Source organism: Rosa rugosa, chromosome 5 (genome assembly GCF_958449725.1).
Source record: "Rosa rugosa chromosome 5, drRosRugo1.1, whole genome shotgun sequence".
In the NCBI taxonomy this organism is placed as follows: domain Eukaryota; kingdom Viridiplantae; phylum Streptophyta; class Magnoliopsida; order Rosales; family Rosaceae; genus Rosa; species Rosa rugosa.
This window is the reverse complement of record NC_084824.1, coordinates 15,539,039-15,562,140: the sequence shown is the minus strand read 5'-3', so window position 1 is coordinate 15,562,140 and position 23,102 is coordinate 15,539,039. Positions and strand designations below refer to the sequence as shown.

The 23,102-nt window shown below is 37.2% G+C and overlaps 1 protein-coding gene, 1 long non-coding RNA gene and 1 pseudogene across 3 annotated transcripts; all 3 read right to left on the bottom strand.

Annotated features, from left to right (window-relative positions):
* Positions 1-41: 41 nt before the first annotated feature.
* LOC133713108 (uncharacterized) lies at positions 42-14,454 on the bottom strand. 2 transcript variants are annotated; one of them, XM_062139229.1, is made up of 25 exons: positions 14,295-14,446; positions 14,016-14,100; positions 13,036-13,396; positions 11,613-11,767; positions 11,135-11,374; positions 9,876-9,985; positions 9,724-9,801; positions 9,513-9,619; positions 8,126-8,220; positions 7,928-8,040; positions 7,640-7,743; positions 7,473-7,550; positions 7,240-7,318; positions 6,963-7,131; positions 6,705-6,775; positions 5,914-5,994; positions 5,759-5,829; positions 5,186-5,282; positions 5,043-5,102; positions 4,045-4,099; positions 3,557-3,957; positions 1,610-3,475; positions 786-1,358; positions 610-668; positions 42-503 (listed from the first exon to the last, which is right to left on the bottom strand). In XM_062139229.1, the coding sequence occupies exons 2-25, from the start codon at positions 14,029-14,031 to the stop codon at positions 272-274; spliced, it is 5,271 nt and encodes a 1,756-aa protein (XP_061995213.1). In that variant the 5' UTR covers positions 14,032-14,100; positions 14,295-14,446; the 3' UTR covers positions 42-271. The 2 variants fall into 2 exon arrangements, with proteins under 2 accessions (XP_061995213.1, XP_061995214.1); XM_062139230.1 differs by lacking the exon at positions 14,016-14,100 and having other exon boundaries at positions 14,295-14,454.
* Positions 14,455-19,234: 4,780 nt separating this feature from the next.
* On the bottom strand, positions 19,235-20,878 carry LOC133711261 (glycerol-3-phosphate acyltransferase 9-like; annotated as a pseudogene).
* Positions 20,879-20,956: 78 nt separating this feature from the next.
* Positions 20,957-21,840, bottom strand: LOC133713127 (uncharacterized). The gene is made up of 3 exons (XR_009847798.1): positions 21,763-21,840; positions 21,473-21,572; positions 20,957-21,053 (listed from the first exon to the last, which is right to left on the bottom strand). It is a non-coding gene; the product is annotated as an uncharacterized LOC133713127 (long non-coding RNA).
* Positions 21,841-23,102: the final 1,262 nt, after the last annotated feature.

The window sequence follows — 23,102 nt, the reverse complement described above, 5'->3', positions numbered from 1 at the left end:
CTGGCGTCCTGGCGAGTGGTGGCGATATAGCCCAGATGAAGTAAGATGAAAATGGTGTTTTTCCTTTGTTATTGTTAATAAATGATACTATCAAATCTGTACAAAAATGAATTCTCTGGTGGAAAATTTACACTTGCTTCTAAGGATATCCAAAGGATTTAATCCATTTCCAAAATTGAACATAGGGTACAAAAGGAAAAACCCTCTAAAGATCTGAAGGTAAAATATCTACAAAAAAAAAAATGAAAAATGAAAAGAGCCAGATGGTCAGCTACAGGGACGAAATTGTCTCTGTGAACCAGCCTGATAGGCATTTGAGTTTCTCTAGAAACTCTTTATCTGCTGTCCGTTTCGTTTTGCCTGAAGACTCCGCATGGCTTTCTACATAGGCTTGCGCATCTAACAACATTACTTTAAAGTCATGCTTCAGTGCTTCCAAACTTCGATAATAGTCGTTTTCTAACCTACTCTGGATCAGGTCAAGAGATATTGGAACTGCACACCTGAGACAATTCCAAAAGACAAATTACATTTCAAAGCCCCATATAGTACCAAACATATTCCATAAGATTCGATTCAATATACGTAAAGGGGATTAAGAATATATACCAATTTGTGAACTTCGGCTTCTCCTGAAGCTGCTTCAATTTATTAATCCCTAACGAATCCTGAATTGTACATACAAATTTGAGAAAACTAAGTCTTCAACTAGTTTGCCGCAATGCAGTTATAGTCAAAATTTTCTTTTTGGAGAACAAAAAACAAAAAAGGGTTTGCCTTACTACCTGACGACTGCTAGCTAATTTCTCTAGTTTGGCAAAGGCAGAATGCAGCTTGTTTTTGCTCTTATCATCAATCTGAGGCTGAACCCATTGAGTATTGGTATCAAAAAGCTCCCAAGGACTATGTAGCTGTGTCTCTTTAGGAACAGTCCTGTACAGAACCGTACACGTTTCCCATGGACTGTCTGGAAATTCGGGAGATTTGGGCTGAATAAGCACAACCCGGCCATCCCACCAACCACCATCATCATCACCGTCATTTTTCCACCAGACTTTGCACTTATCCCTACATGACCATTTTTTCCCAATTGCAGCAACATAGCGAGTTCTTTCAACAATGAAATCGGGGAAACCAGTAACTTCAGGCAGAGTCATTTTGAAAGATTTGCAGTAAACATCAGATGAAGGATCTACAAATTCAAGGGTCAATTTACAGCAGCTATCCCCAGACCCTGGAAGTAAAGAATACTCTAGGTCTTGAACTTTACAAAATTCCACAGCTCTTATTCTTTGCTTTATAAATGCCCAAGGTGGGTCTTCTCTCAACCTACCAAGATCAAAATACTCCTGATGCCCCTGGAAAAAAAGAAAAATAAAATAAAAGTTAAGTGAAAAATGACCTTCATATGCCAAAATCCAAACTAAAACCATAGAGGAGAGGCTGTCTTCAGCTAATCCCCTGTTTAGGGAGGCTGTTTTCGTAGCTCATACGACACTAGGTTGGACACGTCATTCCGAGTCCATGCCAAAACCAAACAACCCACCCCAAGAACAAAAAATAAAAGAAATAAAAAGAACAAAAAGGGAGGAGCAATAAATATAGAAACCTGTCTCAAATAGACAACTTCATCCCCCAACTGGGGAATATATCGTGAGCTCTCCTCATGTGCGGACAACATCAACCATGTTCCTTTCCTCGTTGATTGATGCGACTTCCTTTTATCTATTGGATGCATGTCATGATCATAATAACTCCTTCTGTTTCTAGTAGATCTCAACCCCACTGCTGTCCTTGAACTTGATCCCTGTTCTTCATTCTGAAAATGACATTTGTGCAGAGTGTTGTTCTGGGCACTTCTGAATGTATACCTAGGCTCATGGCCTTGACTTAACTTGAGATCATGGTCCACACTACTTGCATCACAGGTAGATGCCTTCAACCCCATGGACCGTGTCCTACGAGCTCCATCAATTGAATCGTCACGGCAGTCCACTGCAGCAATGAGATTTTGGTCACTAGTGTTGGAAATTTGTGAAGATCCTTCTCCCTTCCCACTACTTTCACCTTCTATATTAGTCCGCCCCCTATGTGATTTCACCCTCCTATAAACAGCACTAAACATTTTGTTTCTATTTAGATGGGACTCGACTGATTCAATTTGAGTGTCTGATTCTCGTGAGCCGCTGCATCTTTGATCTGAATCAAATTTATGGGTGCCATTATCCTCCGGCACAATTGAATCATGATCTATTGTTGAAAGGCTTTCAGGCAATGTGTTACATCTACCGCTTTCCAAGTTCTCTACTACAGGGCTCATTTCCTGTTTGCAAGGACTTTCAGGGCCCCTCGAAATCTTCCTCAACCTTAATTTTGTCGAGACCGGTGTGAGCTTCTCGTTTTGTTCAGAAGAGAAAACACTCCCATCCTTGTCGAGGTAAGAGGCAGTGCTTGCACCCCAAGGAGCCATGTGAACAGATTTAGGTGATTGGTCATGATCCTTACATTCACTAAATCCTGAGTGCTCATTAACCTCGGCTTTACCATTAAGACCCTCAAAGGTACTAGTCCCAATAGTTCTCTCATTCGTCATAACCACTCCATCCATCATATCCCCATTCCTTTGGCTTTCTAATTGAGGGGACATTTTTTGACAATCTTTTTCAGATTCTGTGTAATTTTTTTCAGTGTGACCAACAACAGCTATACTGGTAGTGGCAAGTGCATCCAGTGATGTGGCTTCTCCCACTCTCAGCCGCTTCAATGTTCGAGCTCTGGACCCTCCCCATCTTATACTTCCAACTTTGTAATTCTCAGTCAAGTCTAAATAATTTTCAACTTTGTTTGATTGCCCTCCCACTGCTCTTTCAAACATGCTGCAATTTTTATGACCAGGAGAGCTCCTCAGATCCTGAGAGCTCATATGAGTCTCATTTGCTTCACTGGCTTTATGACTACAAGATTGGTCACCCAAATAAGCCGGATTTCCACACTTATCTGTATCCACAAGCGTATTTGTATTTGACGGCCGTCTTGGCAGTTTTAGCACTAATCTCCTCCTGTTCCCAGAGTTTCTTTGAAATTCAGGAAGTTCATGAGAATTGACCAGACCCTCAGATTCATCGAGTAAAACCTGTTTTCCTTTCATATAGTTGCTTTGGTGATTTTCCCTATCGGATCCGTCACTCTCAATATTTGAATCTTGCAGCATGGATTCACTACCTGAAATTTCTCCTTCGGATCCATCTTCATCTTCTCCATCAGTATCTCGTCCGGTTATCTTAGAAAATAGTGTAAGGGCATTGCGTGCAGCAACTCTTCGAGGTCTCAGTGACTTTGATGCGGAGCATTTCTTTTTTGAAGCTTTTCGGCCATGCCTTGATTTCCTTGTTCTATTACTTCTGAAAGAGTGATCATCACGCTCATCCAAGTTCCTCCTTTTAACACACCTTCCAGAAGACGTCATGACTTCAATCTGAAGAAAAGAGAAAGGAAACACAATCAGGCAAGATCTAACTAAATTCTAAAAGTTATTTGTTATTGAAAGGGAACTCACATCAGCCTTTTGTTTTTTCCTTCTTGATCTTCGTAGTCCATCCAGTTGAGCATCCTCGTCACTATCTTCTGCACTGCAGTCTGGATCAACAGAAGGGTTTGAACTTAAACTTCCTTGCTCCCCTCCAGTAGAATAATCTTCAGTAATATTGTACTCTGAATCAGCATCATCACTACGCATTTCATTTTCTGGTTCCCAATCCATGGCATCTACAAACTCTGGTAGTGGCTCGGTCAATAACATATCCAAGTCTGCCAAAGGTAGCATTTGGAAATCTGGATCTAGACTGAAGTCAGGCCCAACAGCAAGTTTTAAAGAGGAAGGACACCACTCAGAACCCAGAGCTCCTAGCCGTCTCTTCTGGTATGTACTCTGGTAGGGCTCCGGATATGGTATCATGCCTAGTATTTCCACAATAAGCAGTGCTTGAGAAAATTAAAATTCCGAGAAGAGAATAATTCCATACAGGAAATGGAGTAGAGAGAAACCTGAATCACAAAGTAGATCCTGCATATTTCGTCGGTATGCTGGAATCTGAGTTTCCTGAAACAAATGTTGCAGATAATTTCTTAAGGGATCACAGAATTTAACACAACATAGAAGATATATATTTGGAGATACAATTAGATATAACTTATGGCAAGTCAAATCATGCACATCTATACTATTAATTGCTTTCTAAAAGGAAAAGCATACATCTATGCTAAATAAAGCTTGATATTGAATTTTAGCACAGACTTTAAACTCTCAACTCTTAAAGGAAGATTGAATTTTGGTCACACTATGCCAAACATCCATGAATTAGTCAAAATCACCACTCAGCTGAGACCCATGGTATAAATAACTAAAATAAATATAAGTATATAAATTAAACAAATTATAAGTGTATTGCTCATGCATGGCTAGAAGGTGGATCTTTGCATGAATAAGAAATCAGAGTGACAAAGGATATATTAACCAGAGTTTTTATAGTAACTGTTAAATTTTATTACTTATGTAATTTATTCAGTCCTCCCTGCTCACCCAGCAAGCCAAATAATTTGAAAATCCATCACTGATCAAAACGCAGTTCATCAGTACTTGTTTTACCCTTAAATAATTCCTATTTTATAATTTTAGGTAATATAAGGCAAAAAAATAGAACATAAAACAGTGACCCAAAATCAAGGTTGTTTCACATTTCTGCCAAAGTGTTTTATATGTTTCATAGCACAAGTGACCTTTGATGGAAATTTGGAAACACAGACACTAACTTATACAAAGTGGTCCTGTATGTGTAAATAGTTACAGAGGACAAATATTATGTTCTAGACGTTTAAATATTCAGGAGTTGAACTGGGGAGAGAAAGTAATAATAGAATGTACAAATCAAATGAATATATAACCAAACGTATACAATATTCAGAGCAGTAAAACTCTAAGGTCCATAAAGAGAATGGAATTAACCACAAATCCCATCATTAATAGTGAAAAATGGCCAACTAACCTGGTCAAGAACATTTCCGAAGCTATCTTGAATGATTGGGCGATAATCACCAAGAAAGAACTGAAAAAAAGTGCATGGAAATAAGTACCAGCTGTAAACAAAAGTATAAAGATATATTCTAAATAAAGAGGGGGAAAATCTACCTGATCATATTTTGCATCATTGTGGGACTCCCCTTGGCCACTGTCCAATATGTAGAGTTGGCCAACATCATCAGATAGTATAATTGACGTTCCGTCCCTATAGTAGAGAGAATGAACACTTTGTAAGTACATGAAAGCAACTAGGGTGGGGGGTTGCTAACTGATAATGTGGGAGTTGGGATTCAAGAGAGGTATGCATTGAATCCTACATAGTACTATAAGGCCAAATAACCAAATAAAAAAGTACCATATAAAGCTGGAGAAATTTAGTTAACACTTTGTAAGTACATGAAAGCAACTAGGGTGGGGGGTTGCTAACTGATAATGTGGGAGTTGGGATTCAAGAGAGGTATGCATTGAATCCTACATAGTACTATAAGGCCAAATAACCAAATAAAAAAGTACCATATAAAGCTGGAGAAATTTAGTTAATATTTTGAAGAGCAAAATATCACATTGACAAGATGATTACAAACAAAACAGGATTCCATTGAGATAAAGAACTTTTAAAATTCAATACAACCACTACGAAGAAAATAAGTCCAAAAGTAAGAATTCTTATTCTTGACTTACGGTGAAAACTTTCCGTCAACCAATTTGAACTGTGAAGTTTGATATATCCGGATAGGCATGCCTTCCCATATCTGAAATTGCAAGTCAACTAAAGCATTCAAGAACAGAGAACTTATGAAGAAATTGCAAGTGGAATAAGGAATTTAAAAACTCACATCCCAGACAATTGTTTTTCCATCATAGCCAGCACTCATTGCCAACCTGGGGTTGAAAGGGTGAACATCCAGAACATATGTCTATCAAGAACACAAATTAATATTATCAGTGATTTAACTTTTACTTCTTCAGCTTGAGTAACCAAAACTGGTTAGCAATGGAGCCCAGGCTTGCAGGTCAATACTAAAAAGATCTCTATGTAAAGAATCAAAGATAAAAATCATCTATATAGAAGCATGCAACACAAGACGTGCAAACATCACCCAGAAGACATTAGAAGCTTGATTAGAAGAAGCTTCTGAAGTGCTATATGACAGACACGAAAGCAACAGTAGGATTGACATTGTACCCACAAAACTAGAATATTAAAAACAATATTGAACATGCAGGTAAGAAAGGAATTCAAGTACAAATTACAGGGCATAGAGATTGAAAGATATTGCACATGTCAAATGATTCAGGGAATGTAGGTTTCTAGATATAATCATAGAGAAAGTAACCCCATAGATTTGTAGTCTACCACGAGATATCAAAGACCAAAGAAAGGCCATAGTTACTCTACCACACTAAGCCATTGTAGAAGAGGCAGCAATAAATAATAACAGACCACTAGGTAACCAAATGAAATAAAGATGGTATTGAAATAGTGTTCAATAAGATGTGTGTGTGTGTGTGTGTGTGTTCCAAATGTTACACGCACGCACTAGTGAGCTCGGTATCATATTTGCAAGAATCAAATAACAAAATTCTAAAGAAAAGAGATCCGTGGAGAAGAGATTCAACTACTTACAGAATCACTGTGACCAGTTAAAGAATGGACCAAGCTACCATCAGATGCATTCCATACACATATTCTGCAATCTGCATAACAAGATGGGATATCAAATTGTTACATTACAGAATTTTATGGCCTTGGCAAGAATAAATCTGCTTAAGACAAGTTCGTAAATTGTCATCACACCAATAATTTTATAATATGCAAAGGCATTAGAAAATTAAAACACTAGCTAGTATAATATACACATCAAAGAAGAAATAAACAAATCACCCATGATAGCAGCAAGAACAAAGCGATTATCAAGACTCCAGGTAATCATATTAACACCACGAGGAGTAGGAAGAATTCTCTGGCGGGGGCCTCCACGTGAAGGTTGAGGAGGCATTGGTGGAGGTGGAACTTTCAGATGATAAGCTCGTGTCCAACGACCAGCTTTTCCCTGGAAAATAAAAATAGCTATATGATTATTCTATATAACTGTTTCAGTAGATAAGCTTAAGATAGAATAGAAAGTTAGAAGTTATCATGTATATTTAATAAAACTTACATGTGATCTTCGTGACTTTGGAATCCAGATAATTGCACTCCCATCGCGAGAGCAAGTAACTATATTGTCATGATTGAACCTGGGAGAAGGAAACAAACCACGAATATATATGTTACGCATGGTGATACTAATTGGCAGCTAAAAGGGCACCAGGAGAAGGAAAAATAGAAGGAACAGAATAAAGTAAAATTTACACCAGAGTCATAAAACAAAGAAAAACGAAGGAAACAAACCATGAATTTTTAAATTTTGGAACATTCTCTTCCTTTGAGGTGTCAGCTGCCATAAATCTAGATACTACAGCACAACCACTGCATTGCATGAAGAAACATTTATCATGATGCGTAGATTAGATATGTGTGTGTGTGTGTCTTGGTGGAAATTACCATAACAACCTTACCTAAATTGTACGTAATTGACATCATTCTCATGGCCAGATAACACATCTATTTCATGATTTGGTTGGTCCGACTCATCTGAGCCTGGCTTGGAAGCACTCCACACCTACAACCAGCTCGCTATTAGTAAAACAACAAAAACTTATTTTGGATCTCGATTCGAACCACACTGATACAATTTATGTGTCAATTCAAAGCACTATATTTCCTGTTCATTGAACTACTGATGATAACAACTGAACAGAAGAAGGTTGCCGAAATGATACTAGGGGCCCAAATGTATAATATACCCTCGCAAGAGTGTCTGAGCTACCGGTAACAAAGACTGTTCCATTAGCATTAAATGCACAACAGAAGATTTGATGGCTCTGTACAGTGCTTGAGGATGGACCACTGTTTCTCCCTGCATCCAAGCAATTACGCTACAACACTAAGTTTTTTCACATGTTAATAAGTTGGTCAGTCTGAGCACTGAACAAGACACTGACCAGTTATAGTATCTGAAGGTTTTGGAATGTATATCCTCGGAGTCACTTGAGAATTCCTGGCATCCCATATCCTACAAGTTCCATCATCAGAGGAACTGCAATGGCCAAAGAACAATACAAGGTGAATCACATTACGAATGGCTTAAGAAAGTGGTTGTCCACAGAAAAACTGCATATCAAAAATAAATAACAGCATTCTGCATTGACCAACAGCATCAAAATTAAAACTGACTTGCTTAATATATGTATATGCGTGTGTGTGTGTGTGTGTGTGTGTGTGTGTGTGTGTGTATCGAGAGAGAGAGAGAGAGAGGAGGCAGATTAAATATGTAATAAAAAAGCACCAACAGACAATGATGGTGAGCAAGCAGTCTCCCCAAAAGGTGAACATAATCTAAACAACTACCATCCCCAAATAGGTAAGAGAAAAGGATATCTTAGAGAACAGCAGCCCTTCAATCTATGAATAGAGAAAGTGGTATATTGCTTGAAGTACAATAGATAGTAAAGCCCCAAAAGAAACCTTGTTATATTATCCCACAAAAAAAAAAAAAAAACCATCTTCTTCCTACATTTGCTGTAAAATGTTCTACTCTTCCTTCACCATCCAAAAATGCACAAAAATTGGCTACTACAATGCCATTCCACAAAATTCCGCTTTCTTCACTCAACCAAGAGCAGCACAATTTTCGAAGAACAAAGAAATACATAATCTCCATCTAATAAGAGTCACATATTCGACAACATTATCACCTATTATTCACAAACTACATTCTCCTACTCTTCACCACCCTACGGACCAGTCTAGAAATATCATTTCCTTCCATATCCCAGTCATTCTCATCTTTCTGTCATCAAATAACTTAATCTGTACATGCCATTTCCTCTAATCTTATCCTAAAATTTCATATTTCCCACACGACCCCATGTCCAAAACTTGGATACAAATGGTAGCAGAAAAATCCACCAAAAGCTCAACACCTCAAAGTTTGGTACGCAAATATCTCTAGCAATACATTGACAGGCCTTCTTTATTAGAAATAAATAAAAAAATGAAACAAAACAAGTTTAATCAGGTACTAACAAAAAACAATAAAGAAATTGAAAACAAAAAGACTCCAGAATATTGGCAATAGCTGAGCAAAAGGTTAGAAAAAGTTGACCTATGTCATTCTCTAGGACCCCCATAGCATCAATTACGATCATAAACTATATATTATCTAACAAAGCAAGTTGGTCAAATTAAAGAAAACCACCTCTTCAAATCAGAAGAAAAACCGGCAGCACATCACATAAGGATGGAATGGTCAAACCAAGATTGACTTATTCACTAATAGAAACTCCACATGAAAAAATTATTTTCAGTGACAGAGAGAATCAGCCTTACGATAGAAGGTGGTATATAGAGCCAGGCCTGGGATTAAATGCAATTGCAGTCACAGCTCCGGTGTGTCCCCGCAACACCGAAATTGGAAGCCCATCTGGCAAGCGCCACTAAGGAGAACCAAAGGTTATAGTAAATTAGCACTATGTTACCAGGAAAAAAAAAAGGAAAAAAGAGAAAGAAAACTTGTAACTTAGCAACAGAGGATGCTTACAACTCGTATGATACAGTCATTTGAAGCGGATGCCACCAAAGCATTGTTGGAGCTCACAGCTAAATCAGTGATGTCACCCTTCAAGCATATAAGAAGTTAAAGTAAGGAGGAGAAAAGGATAAGTAAGTCTTTGATGCGCCACAACAACTTACTTCATGTCCACGGCAGCTGGCCAAGCAAAATGCAGTTTCTATTAACCAGATCTTCACTAGGCGATCATCTGAACCAGTGATAACATATCTACCTGAGCGATCAAATATTGCTGCATGATTCATGTCGAAATAAACCATCATGAGAACTTATCACGTCTTAAAGGTGTGCTCCACAAACTTGATAAAAAGAAACAGCAGACAAACACTCGCGCAAAACCAAAGGGAAGAAAAAAAAAATGCTGTGCGAAGATAGGACTGACACCTAATGTCAAACAAGAAATGTTTTCATGAATGTGTGTTCAGATGAATGTACATAGATTGAACTCAAAAAAAAAAGAACGTGGAATGATGTAGCCCAGGGACAGTAAACATGCTGGTACATAACTATCAAACAGACACATAAGTATCAAAGTCAGGAGCTGATTCTTGGGCCAGAGAAACCAAAATAATGTGGAAGATGAATACTAAAGAACAAAAAATCCAGAGCTTACTGATGTGGGTTCACATGTTTGACATGAATATTGCCATATCTTAGTATGCTTAAGCATTTCCAACATATTACAGCACAAGAAAATAAAGCAGGCACTTTATGACAAACACCCAATCTGAGCTGAAATGCAAGAGTGCATGACCAACAATATTAGTGAAAAAACTGGTTTTAATAGAAATCTGAGAAAAGAGAAGATGTGAAGAGCAGAAGAGATTAAAAGTGATTTCTGAGAAAAGAAAATCATTAACACACAATCTCTCCACTGTAAATGATTCATCTTGCACAACAACTTCTTTTTTATAAACCCACCCAGCCTGTTCTGATTTCACCAGATATCGATCCCTTGGAAATGAGACGCAGAAATTGAGCAATTAATTTTTATTTGATGAGCATATAGAAATTGAAAGATACCATTACTTGGGAAACTTTGGAATACTAAAGAGTAAAACTACCTAAAATCCTCCAAATCTCTCCACTGTTGGAAGGACAACCACATCAAAACCTTGAGAAACTCCAAAATTCCCTTTCATTCTCCCAGCCACTTAAATAGCTAAACAAGAACCTTAATCTAGACACTGCAAACCATCTAGGGCAGAGTAACAAAAGTAATGATGCAGATATAAATTAATAGAGAGAATGGGGGCTATAAAATAAATATGGTTACTTTTCAAGCAAAGTATTCCATTCATTTTAAATATTGGTAATAATATGATCAACTTCCATATGGACCTATGTAATACTTGGTGAACTCTTAGAAATGAGAACATACCACAATAGACAGCGTTTCGATGGCCCCTTATTCTCTTGGTATTTTTCATCTTCTGAAACATGGTTGATGGTTTCGCAATGGCATAGGATGCAGCACGAACAGATGGTGCACGGTGATGTCTAGTGAAACCTCCCCCAATTTCCCTCAAACCTAGCCCATGCACCTGATTAGCTTTGATGTGAGGCCAACGCATGTAAGCAACAGGCCGGTTCATTTCGTTGTTTTCTTGATCCCTATCATCTGAAAGGGAAGACATGTTCTAATTAAACATATAGAAATGAAAATGATGCTGATAGCCAGTAACAGACACACAAGCAAGGAACTTCAAAAGGAGGAGGGGAAACACTTGCCGACCCCAATGCATGGATGACTATCATATCCTAACTTTAAATGAATTTTAAGATACATATTATAACTGACAAAATCATAACTTACAACCATTAGAGGTCATGTCAAAGCTTAAATAAATGTCACATACAGCTCAGAAGTGAAAATGAGCCCGTTCCCAAGAGAGTTGGTACATCAGCTGCATTAGGGGCATTTCCACCACTTATACCCCTTGATGGTGGAGCTGTACTCAAAATCATTTGCTTCAAAAGCTTTACCAAGTGATCCTGCTCAATGTGAGGATACCTAAGCAAGAGTGACATTGAAAATAAATAAATAAAAGTATACAAGAAAACGACAATTTGACACAATAACATTTAATTTCTAAGAAAAACAAATTAATTACTATTTAATAAGTATGGAAACTTAAAAGGAGGAGGGGGGGGGGGGGGGGGAAGGTGCCCCTTATCCATAAAAACTAGCATTTAAGATCTATAAGAACTAAAATGCCTGCAGTAGAAGACCAAGACGCGAAACTGACATCCATTGAAAGAGAGATGAAACAAAATATAAAAAGATAGTATACTCATTATCCTTAAAGGTCATGGTGCGGTGCAATATGTAGTAGATTGGGACTAGCCCTATATTGGTAGGTAGTAGATTAACAAGCACATGTATGCACATTAACACCCTGTGAACACCGACTGTTTATTTCTCAGAAACATGCCAAATAAAAAGAAAGAACTATAAGTGGAGATATGAGTGTCTGTGTGTAATTAGCTCAAAAGAAGAAACTCATGATTTTGATTTGTTGGTGTATTGTTTCTCTGTGCCAAACAAGTTGATCTATATCTTTTTTTCCTTTTCTCATTCTTAAACAAACGAAATAATAGGATTAACTCAAAAAAGTCTAATAATTTTGCAAATAAAATTCACAAAATAAGATGGAGAGCAAAAAATTTCTTGACAATTCGAATATTTTCAAGAACTGGTCAAGTGTTCTAGTTATCAAAGATGATTCAGACTCTCTCTAATATACCAACAAAACCTATTTAAATTCTACCTAAAAGACCATCAAAACCGAATTTGATAGAGACAGTTGATCTTCCTCACTTTATTTCTTTGTTCATATTTGACTAGTATATAATCAGGAAAAACTATCAATATTGTGTTTAAATAAAAACTATCACATAATTATCATTATTTAAGATTTATCACATTCTTCTTAAAAACTTGGCCAAATCAATCAAAATGTTTTGGCGCCCCCTGTCAAAAGGTGCAAATTTATTTCCCTCCAAACACCAAAGTTCAAATGCTACAATGAGGAATATCATTTCAGACTGTACTATAACTATGCTTATACAAACAACACGCAGAACCATAACACTAGAGAAACCAGATCACAACTCTCCCTCACAAGTCACAGCAAGGAATGCAATAAATGTTATCACTTATTTCAAGAAGTAATTAATTGAGGTAACTTAAATTTGTCTTTTAGGAGGCATAAAGCTTAGAGAAGCTGACCTAAATTTCATTATTAAACTTATTGCAAGCAAGAAAAGATATTCATATACCTTGCCACCAACATATTGTAATTTAAGGGGAATGATTGCCCCTCATCATTTTCATCCCCACTATGCATGCCTTTCCTTGAATACCATGCATGATATCTTCTAGGTAAAAGTTGATGTTCAAGAAGTTCGTTCCAGAACTGTACACAAGTTTTATGACATGGTCCAGCTGAAAGAAAATGCATAATGAGGAAATACACTTCTCTGAGGTCAACATCCACATCTTTTTCCCTGGCATGATTTGTCTCTACATCCTCATGTAGAGTGCTGTCATGCACCTTACTGAGAAAGCTCAAGGGTTTCATACTAACAGAAGGTGCATCACCACAAGGAAACTTTTGAAGAGCCATAGCTCCTGTAAAACCTGCATAAAATATCCGAAACTTACTTTATAATCATCCTTGTAAGAAACAAATGCAGAAAAGAAAATACAGGAAAAGACAGAAATCATATAAATTAAAAATGAAAATGAAGGGAAAGAAAGATGTTAAAGGTTATAAAGTTGCAACTCTTAATTTGGTCATAAATAAAAGAGAAATGAAATAAAAACTTGCTCTCTCTACCCCCCCTCATGGACTCTCCGCAACACCCAAACACAAACCTGATGCCATAGTGCGACCATTTAGAACATGAAAGAGCTGATAACGTTAACCCCCCAAATGTTCTCTTCTTCTTTAAACAGTGACAACTTTTCCCTGTTCTTTAATTTGTTTTGGCAGGAGTCCAAAACTACTAAGGGTTTAGCGAGAGCCTCTACCCTAAAAACACTTGTAAAGCCTCAAACACCAAAACCCCTAAACTAAACAAGAAGGTAAAATGCAAAGTGAGTCCCGCTTCCTCAAACCCTTGCAAAATGCACAGGAGGCTACTTATGCAGTAGTTATACTAGATAAGATTATCCAATACCGATTCATGACTCCTAAATTGAATCTGATTGAAACAATCAAATCCAAATTACCCTGAAAACTATATATAAGACTGACCTCTTGAATAATTCATATGACTAGTTTAACCAGATGGGCAGTCCCAGCTAACCCATACATTCCACAATCCATCACGCATTCCTCTCTGGCAACCAAGAAAAAACCCTAAAATTCAATTCCTTTGCACAAAGAACACAATCCAATCGACACAAGCAGTCAAACAGAGCAAACCCATTTGGGGCACAAATTCCTAAACACAAAGCCCTTATCCAAGACTACAACAAAAATCCCAAATTCAACAACACAAATTTCACAAAGGAATTCCCTTTCTTTCAGTACCTTTAAGAAGCCATGCTTTAGCGTTTGAGGATTTGATGCGGGGATCCAGAAAGAGCTAGCAATACCAGAATTCAGACCCAAGCAACCCAAAAAAAAAAAAAAAAAAAAATCTGCAAGAAATATTGGAGAGTGCAGTGCACGCGCGAGGCGGGGGGGGGGGGGGGGGGGGGAGGAGGGGGATTTTAGATTCTTTGGGGGAGCTCTGGGCTTTACTTCTTGGAATTTGTTTCTAGTCTGAGAAGAAGAAGAAGAAGAAGATACAGGAGAGGGTTGAACGATGCGTTTTTAACCTTTATGCTTCCACTGTAGATGCCTCCACGGAAATTATAAAATATGTTGAGGTGGGATGAAACGTTGTCGTATTGCTGACCTAGATTACTGGATCTGTCCTCGATTTGGGGATAAAAATTCACCCTACGACGTCGTTTTGGTGTTCTTTTTTATTGTTTTGACAATTTTTTTATTTTATGTTTGTATGTACTTTTTGACCTTAGTCTATGATTCTTTTTCGTACTTTTTTCACTGCAGAATTTAATTCAACAGTCTAGACGCCATGCACGTATAATCGGGCATCGTCTAGTCTCTTTTGGTTTTTGTCCATCTCGTTTTTTTTTTTTTTTTTTTTTTTTGAAGTGAAAAAATGAACCTTGATTTTGTTTGAGTGGCTTTGCAAATACTGACACCAGAAGGATTATGCAATAGTAATGAAAATGTAATAGTGCATTTGACAATTTATATGTGTCTCATTGGTTAATAAGATTTTATGATAATAGAATTTTGCCTGGAGAACAATAATTTACTGTATTAATAAAACTTGAGAGCTACGAGGAGGTCAGTGATATAAATGTAGATAAAATAGACATGCGCCAAAAAGCTTATAGCCATAAAAATGATAAAATGCTCTAAATTTTACATACAGTTATACGCATCGAATATTCTAATTAACTCGAAACAATTCATAATATGTGTAATCAAGAACAGAATTAAATAAAATTGTAAAAAATTTCTTTACTAGGTTCGAGACATCTAAATTTAATATAAGAGTTAGTAAGACACTATCTTTCAAAAAAAAAAGTTCATAAACAATACTTGAACATAAAGTTAATTGACATTTTGATTCGTCAAATATGTTTTAATCTCAACTTCATATTCATTTTAGAGACAGTATTACCCATCGAAAGATGAACATCAATAAACACAAATGCACTCCTAGCCACGTGATGAAATCATTTAACAAAACAATAAGGTGGTTGTTTTGTTAAGAGTTGTAAAAATCGCAATCTTGCACTTTAGGGATGTAAAATGGATCATTGTGCATTAGCCCATTGTGCATTTTCGGGTATATTACTCTTTGGGTTATAAGAAAGAAATAGATTGACCGTGAGAAGATGGACTTCTCGATCCCTCTCCTCAAGGAGTTTTTGGGGTATAGGTTATCGGGCTCAATTAGGATTTGGACACACTATCTTAAAAATTAGTTGACAAAGTTAGAGCAAGTATCCTAGTACGTACATGCCACTTGGGGTAAGATGGACTTGATTCGTTACATGTTTGGCCCAGAGTAATTTTTTTGTTCTTTTATTATTGTAACCTCATTTACTAATGTTGCCATGTTGGGCCAACGTCTCATGCAACCACCCCATCTTAAATGAGTTCCTGGAAATGCATGGATGCATTTTTGACGAAACTACTGTATAAATAGAGTTACACTGATAGTCTGATATGAAACTTTTTAGAACTATTAAACCATAATATCATGTCGATAAAAGTCTATCTAGTTATTCACTTATCGTAGCTGCTCGAGTTCATCGATCACACATCATGTCGAATCGTCGATATGAATATGATTTAACTAAAGTTTGGTAAACTTCTACTTGACGATATAGTAATATACTAAAACCTGTTTGATGCAATGCTGGATGACAATGTTCGGACTTATTACTTGAATTTGATTCAGCATGTGAGAGGGGGCACCCGGAAGAGGTTTGGTGGAGCCATAGTGATTTGTTTGGCATGTTTGATGAGAACCCACAGATGGAGCTAGGAACACGAACACTTTGGGCTTTTCTGCCCTGAAAAAAGAGCCGAAGTATCACCTTAATTTCGGGGTAGGAAGAATTGCAAAGTAGTACGTGGTTCTGCTAAGTGCTGATAATAATGTTACAAGGATCCTTAAAGAGTGAAATGTAATCTTTAACTAATTAGCGTCGGGGTTTTTCGATCAATACCCTCAATCATTTTCCATGTGTATGTCTTAAAATCAATAAGATCAGAACATTTTGTTCCATAAATTTCCAAGTGCATGCATGAGGCAAAGCTGATCAAGGTAAATTTAAAACGTTTTAGGCTCTGTACCAATTGAGTTAGCTAGACGTACAATTATTCATGATCCCTCTGGATCAGTAGCTAGTAATGAAGTTCAAGATGATGAATGTATTAAGATGCTTTTAGGTTTTAAAGATAAGGAAACGTGCTATTTTGCATGGAGAATAATAATAAAGGAATGCGGATATATAATTTGATTCTATTCTTCTTCTTTTTTGGTCTTCTTCCCAAATGTGGATATATAATTTGGTCTTCTCCGAATATATTCTAAGCTTCAATTGTCGTCAATTAACCAGTGTCGAAAAGAAGCTCAACGTGATAGGTTATTTGAAGAATTTGATGTAGAAGACATGATATTTGATACAGAAGACAGGCCGGTACTAGATATGGATATGAGTACTGCAGCAAACATTCACTACACCAATTTTGTTATCAGACAACGGCAGAAAATCGTTGTGTGATTTGAAGTGTAACCGTTGTAGAGTGAGCCGTTGTCTGATGAAAAATCAGACAACGGTGGAACACAGTTGTGTGATAAACACACAGACAACAGGTATGTGTTATAACTGTTGTTTGATGGCTCGGCAGATGCCAAGCGTGCAGCTGCGCAGCAGTTTAGGGGCGTCTTCAGACAACAGTGCCAGTTTGCAACCGTTGTATGTTAATCATGTCAGACAATATTTTTTTATTTTGTCTGTTGTCTGATTGCTCTTCAAACTTCAGTTCTTAGACTATATCTGTTGTGTGATTAAATTTAGGACAACAGAGTTCAATTGCTTCTGTTGTGTGATTAACTTGTAGGACAACAGAGTTCAATTAATTCTGTTGTGTGATTAGCTATTAAGACAACAGAGTTCAATTGGTTCTGTTGTGTGATTAACTTTTAGGACAACAGAGTTCAATTAATTCTATTGTCTGAGTATAAATTAGAAGACACTGATTCGTTAAAAACCGATGTGTGATATGATTGATTGCAATGATTTAAGTCCCATTTTTGGCCAGTCAGACAACAGGCAGTGATCATTATATCTAATCTGTTGTGCAATCATTTGAACATCCCATTCCTGAATTAGATTGTGCATTCATTTGGTCTATTTACCAAACGAACAGTATGTCGTTAAATACAACCATTGCAAACTATCAAATGAGAAATCTAACCAATACAAGAGCAAAAAAGGGTGTATTTCCCAATCATTGAAGCCAACATTTTAAACAAGAAATGAATTATAGTGCGTGCCCATCTACTTGGGACATCATCTCAAGAAAAGAATTATAGGACTCAACATAAAAGCTGCAGTAAGCTGGAGCCTTAAAAGCTAACCTATCCAAAGAAACAAACTCTGTGATGAGATTTTTTGGCCGGTAAGGAGAAGATTATCCCTACTCAAGTATAGTTCTGTCTGATCATATCAGATGCTTTGGCAAAAATCAAGCACCAAGGAAGTGAATATTAAATGACAATTCATTGTTTCAGCCTTGTGTTCTCTGTATCCAGTCTAGAATATCTGAACAATCTTCATGTCTGATAAAATGCCTGCACGATTGCATATAAACAAAACTATATATTAGCCCTTTTTGCCAACTCAACAATAACTAAAACCATTCAATGTTCATATACTATACATGTTCTTAGTTCGGTTGCTCTTTAGTTCAGACACTTCTCAGCGGCTTGACAATTCTTTCTTCATTTGCAGTGATTCAGGCACAACCCAATTTCCACTTTTGTCATGGTATGCATCACAAATAAAGTTTAGAACAGTATCCTACAAAACTTGTCCAGTGTGAGATGAGTACACAAAATTTACATGAGCATAATTTAACAATTCCAGATGCCCATACTGATTAATGACAAAAAAAAAATTGCTAAAGCTAATATGTCTAACCATTCTCAGGTGCAAAGAAATAGTGTGAGAAATAATACATAAAGCTGAGGGGAGAGTTACCTACATCTCTAGCAAATAATGGAAACAAATTGGAGAGCATACCAAGGGTTTGGAAGCGTCAAACCAGTGATAGATATGCTCGTTACGAAACCATGTCAATTGCCGTTTTGCAAAATTTATGCAGAGAATTAACAAATTCTGGGTTTTAAAATTTGAATGTAATGAGTAAGAAACATGTAAACACTAAACAGGACACAGGGACTATTAAATCTCCATGCAGCACCAGGTTTTCTACACAATCATGCAAGTTAAATGTTAACTTCGTTTTGGAAAAGAAACGAGATACCGTCAAACATTTGAAGATGTCTGTAACAAAATGAGAATGCTACCCTTTGGAACAAATTTGAAAGCAACAAGTACTAATGCTGAGGATGGTGGCACTCGTGTACTTTTCTTTCTTGTATTACTTGATCTTTTACCAAGTAAATTCACATGGATAACTCCTAAAAGATATTTGCAAAATGTCTCTTTGTTCCCCCTAACCCAATGGTTTTATCAGATGTTGCTTTTATAAAAGGTATTAGCAATATTTATTGAGCATGTCCAAAAAGTTGGCTTATGGCTTTTTTTACAGATTTATTTATTATATATATATATATATATATATATATATATATATATATATATATATTCAAATGAGCTTTCAAGACAGAATTGTAGAGAAAAAATGCATTACCTAGATGCCTTTTGAAATTTAGTCAAAAAGTTGTAGAACTCTCTTGGTGAAGAACTACCTCCTTGCTCCCTACACACTAATAAATACTCCATAGCCTGAAATAACGGGACCTTCTTAAGTCCTGCTCGAACAGAAATTATGTCCCTGACCCTGCAATGAAGTATCCAAAATGGTGGAGATCAAACAAGATCAGACCGACCTGGGGCAAGGCACTTTGTTCTTAATACAAGCCCAGGAAAGACTAGTTACCTCTCTGCAAATTCAATGGCAGTCTCCCCAAGCTTCATATTTTCGGGCTCCAAATACCACACATCACAAACAACAGCCCATGATGTCATAAGCTGTAGCAGATGCATTGTGAAGGACTGCCTGCAACAAAACCATATTATATAAACCCTTACGGTACCATGGACAACATAACAACAGCCCAAGCATTGCTAAAGGCTTCCAAATCATGGATCTAAAGCAAAAAAATATCAAAGAGCACCATCAATGGCCAGCTCACAAGGATTGGACTATAACGATTGTGTTTACTGGCATTGAAACACTTCATGCTTTCCATTATACTAGTTTCAGAGTAGATATGAGTAGACAACTTTCTTGGTCATAATAAGAAAGATATGTCAAGGAACAAACCCATTCTCCAAGTAAATAATTAAGTCTGAGTGCATATTATATTAGTCTGTCAGAATTCAAGCTTACTTTCTGCTGTTCCAGAATGCATCAACGAAAATTTTATTGTACTTAATTGCGACAGGGCAAACTGAGCAGCCAAGCTCAAATGCACCCTAAACATATAAACAAATAAAAGAAAAAGTTAGATCAAACGACAAAGACCAAGAACTTCTTAATAGAAACAAATTCATATACCAACAACATGGGCAACAACTTAATACAGAAATCCAGCATGCTCTTTCTTTTTATACTTACTTCTTCGCAACAATTTCCCGATCCTTTGATTCTGAACGATTGAACCAGATACATCCCACACTCTCCAAAATAGTTTTTTGCAACAATCCTTCATGTGAGCCATAAACAGAGATAATAATCAGTTTGATTTCATCTTTCTCCAAGAAAATAAAAATCATAAGGACTCCATTTATTATATGCAAAATGCGAACTTAGATTTTTCCCATTCCTGACTGTTATTATTTGTGGTAAACAAAAATAGCATAGATCCAAAAGGCCAAAACCTGGCTCTTCACTTGGCCACTTTTACAAAAGATTCATTGATGTACAAGAAAAAATATGGTAACACTACTAAATTCATTTTCTAAACCATGAAAATAAAATAAAATCACACAAAGCCAGAAAACTTCACTTCCATCAGAGGCCTGAGGAACTTACATGTAAGATGGATAATTGTAGTAATTACACTACATAAATCGGGCAAATCTAACCCGACGTTTCAATGATACAGACAAGTATAGAACCCTGTGCATGAAAGTGACTCAAGTTTCCTTGGAGGTTTTGGCAGAAACACTTTCAAAAATGGAATTCCAATAAATAACAATATTAGCAATAACGCTTACCAACCCATCCAGGATGCTTTTGCATAATTACAGCAAATGCGTCATTTGTTCCGGGATGATGAAATCAATCATAGAAGTATGATTGGCCACAAAAACCTGCTCAAACCAGGAAAGAAAATATAAGGACAGGAGCAAATGAATATGGTTATTTAAAAAAAAAAAAAAGGAACATTAAAGTTAAAACTACCTGCTTTGGCATCATACTAGGCTTTGGTCCATGGTACTTCACAACCCCAGTCCAAGATGCAACAAAGAAGCTACACATTAACTCCACCAACCATCTCTGAAGGAAAAAGAAACAACATGGCATAATAAGTACAGGATGTTCAATGTAGAAAGCAAGACCAGATGAAGGAGCATCAAGAATATAAGTGTATTATGCCCTATGCTATAATAGACTAGGACTACCACCCTGAGGATTATGCACATGTCACACTTGCTAGACAAAGACTAGAGAAAAAGGCAAATACCTTATGTTGAGAACAATGGCAAAATACAGTTCAACTATTTTTTAGAGTGCATAAAAAGATAATACATGTGTAACCCAAACTATATTGTAGCAGTCTGTGAAAGATTATGCAATACTACTTCATTTAACCTGATTCCTATAAAAGGCAGTCACAAAAATCCAACCTTGTTTTCAGACAATAGGAAAAAATGCAATACATGATAAGTATAGAAATGTAATAAAACAATCTGAACCTCTAAATTTTTTCTCAATTTTTCATGGCCTTTGAGTAGGAAGTGCACAGGAATGAATGCCGAAAGGAAAATTATCCATCCAATAGTCAAGACCAGTACCCTGCACAATAAGTTAAGCCCCTCAATAGCTAAACAGACAACAACAATAACGACAATGGCAAGCACCATCAACTAATAATCAGCGAGACAATGTCCTGTTATACCAGTAACCTCATACCAGCACATTTCGTTGCTTGATGGCATAAATGCATGGAAGTTTGAATATGTAAGCAGAAGATAGAGGCTCTAACCTTGCCGGAAATAGAACAAAGTATCGAATCACCACTCCGAAACACCACAAGGGGAACAAATAGATATTCCAATTCCACGGCTCCGAAGGATTCGACTTAACGCACCGCGTGAACGAGTCCTGATCATCCAACATTCACAATCAATCACTAAAATTCGATCAAAACTTGAATCTCTAATGAAATTGGTGAGATTACAGAACACTTAGCTAGCAAGCTTCTAGTCAAAACAGTCGATTATTAACTTTGTCTCCCTAGTCCCTACCAAACAATCAGAGCTTGAACAGAAATGAGAAACTCAAACATCCAATTCAAGGGAATAGAGGGACTTACAGAGTTAGAGATTGAAGGCGGCGCGCATTACAAAGCGAGTCTGAAGCCGCCGAGATAAAGCACTGGAGCTGCGGTGGCTTGGGGAGAGCTGCGGTGGTTCGGGGGAGCTGCGGTGAAGGCGTGGACGAGGGATGCAGAGGCGCGGTGGCTTGGTAGGGAAAGACCGGAGAGCGAATAGGAGTTTTGGGGATCGAATGGTTTAGGCAGATTAGGTCTCAATATCTCATTGATTTGGGGATCGAATGGTTTAGGCCGTTTTAGATGTCGCGAAAAGGAAAAAAAAAAAAAAAACCCGCCTAGTCGCCTTGCCGCCAGACCGCCCAGACGAAAGCCCAGGCTCCATTACCTTTCTCATTCGAAGACCAACACAAGCCCAGAAATCCCAAATCGAAGAGAGGACGAAGAGCCGTAAAACCCCAAATCGAGTAGCTGTGAAACCCCCAAATCGAGTAGCCCACAAATCCCCAAATTGACGTTGTAAACCTAGAGATCGAAGAACCCTAATCTTCAGCGGATTGAATAACCTCCTCCTTCTTCCCAGTTCCTAATACGCAGAACCCTATTTCTTCACAAATGGAATTGAGTGATGGCTGAGTCGAGATAATAGAACCCTAATCTTGGCGGTGATGCGTGTAGGCGAAGATCATGATGTAGATGGAGGAAGGGATTGCGGAGACAATAGGGAGAGGAGCAATCTAGGAAAAGGGACAGTAAAACGCGAGAGGAGATGATGTTTTGAGGAGAGATGCTCGAAGAAAAGGTTATTTGTTATTTTGTTGAAGTGTTATTTTGTGCAAGTGGGAGATAATAGCTATCACGGCGCGGGGGTTTGGTTTTTAAAAGTATTCATGAATCAGACAACACGTATGTGAAGTTATGTTGTCTGATTATACATAATTTAAATTTGAGATGAGGGAGCAAGGAGGGATAGTTCCCGCCTATGTGCAATCATAGTACCAGTTTTGGCGCTAGGGATAGGTATCTCTCATTTAGACAACATAAATAAGAAA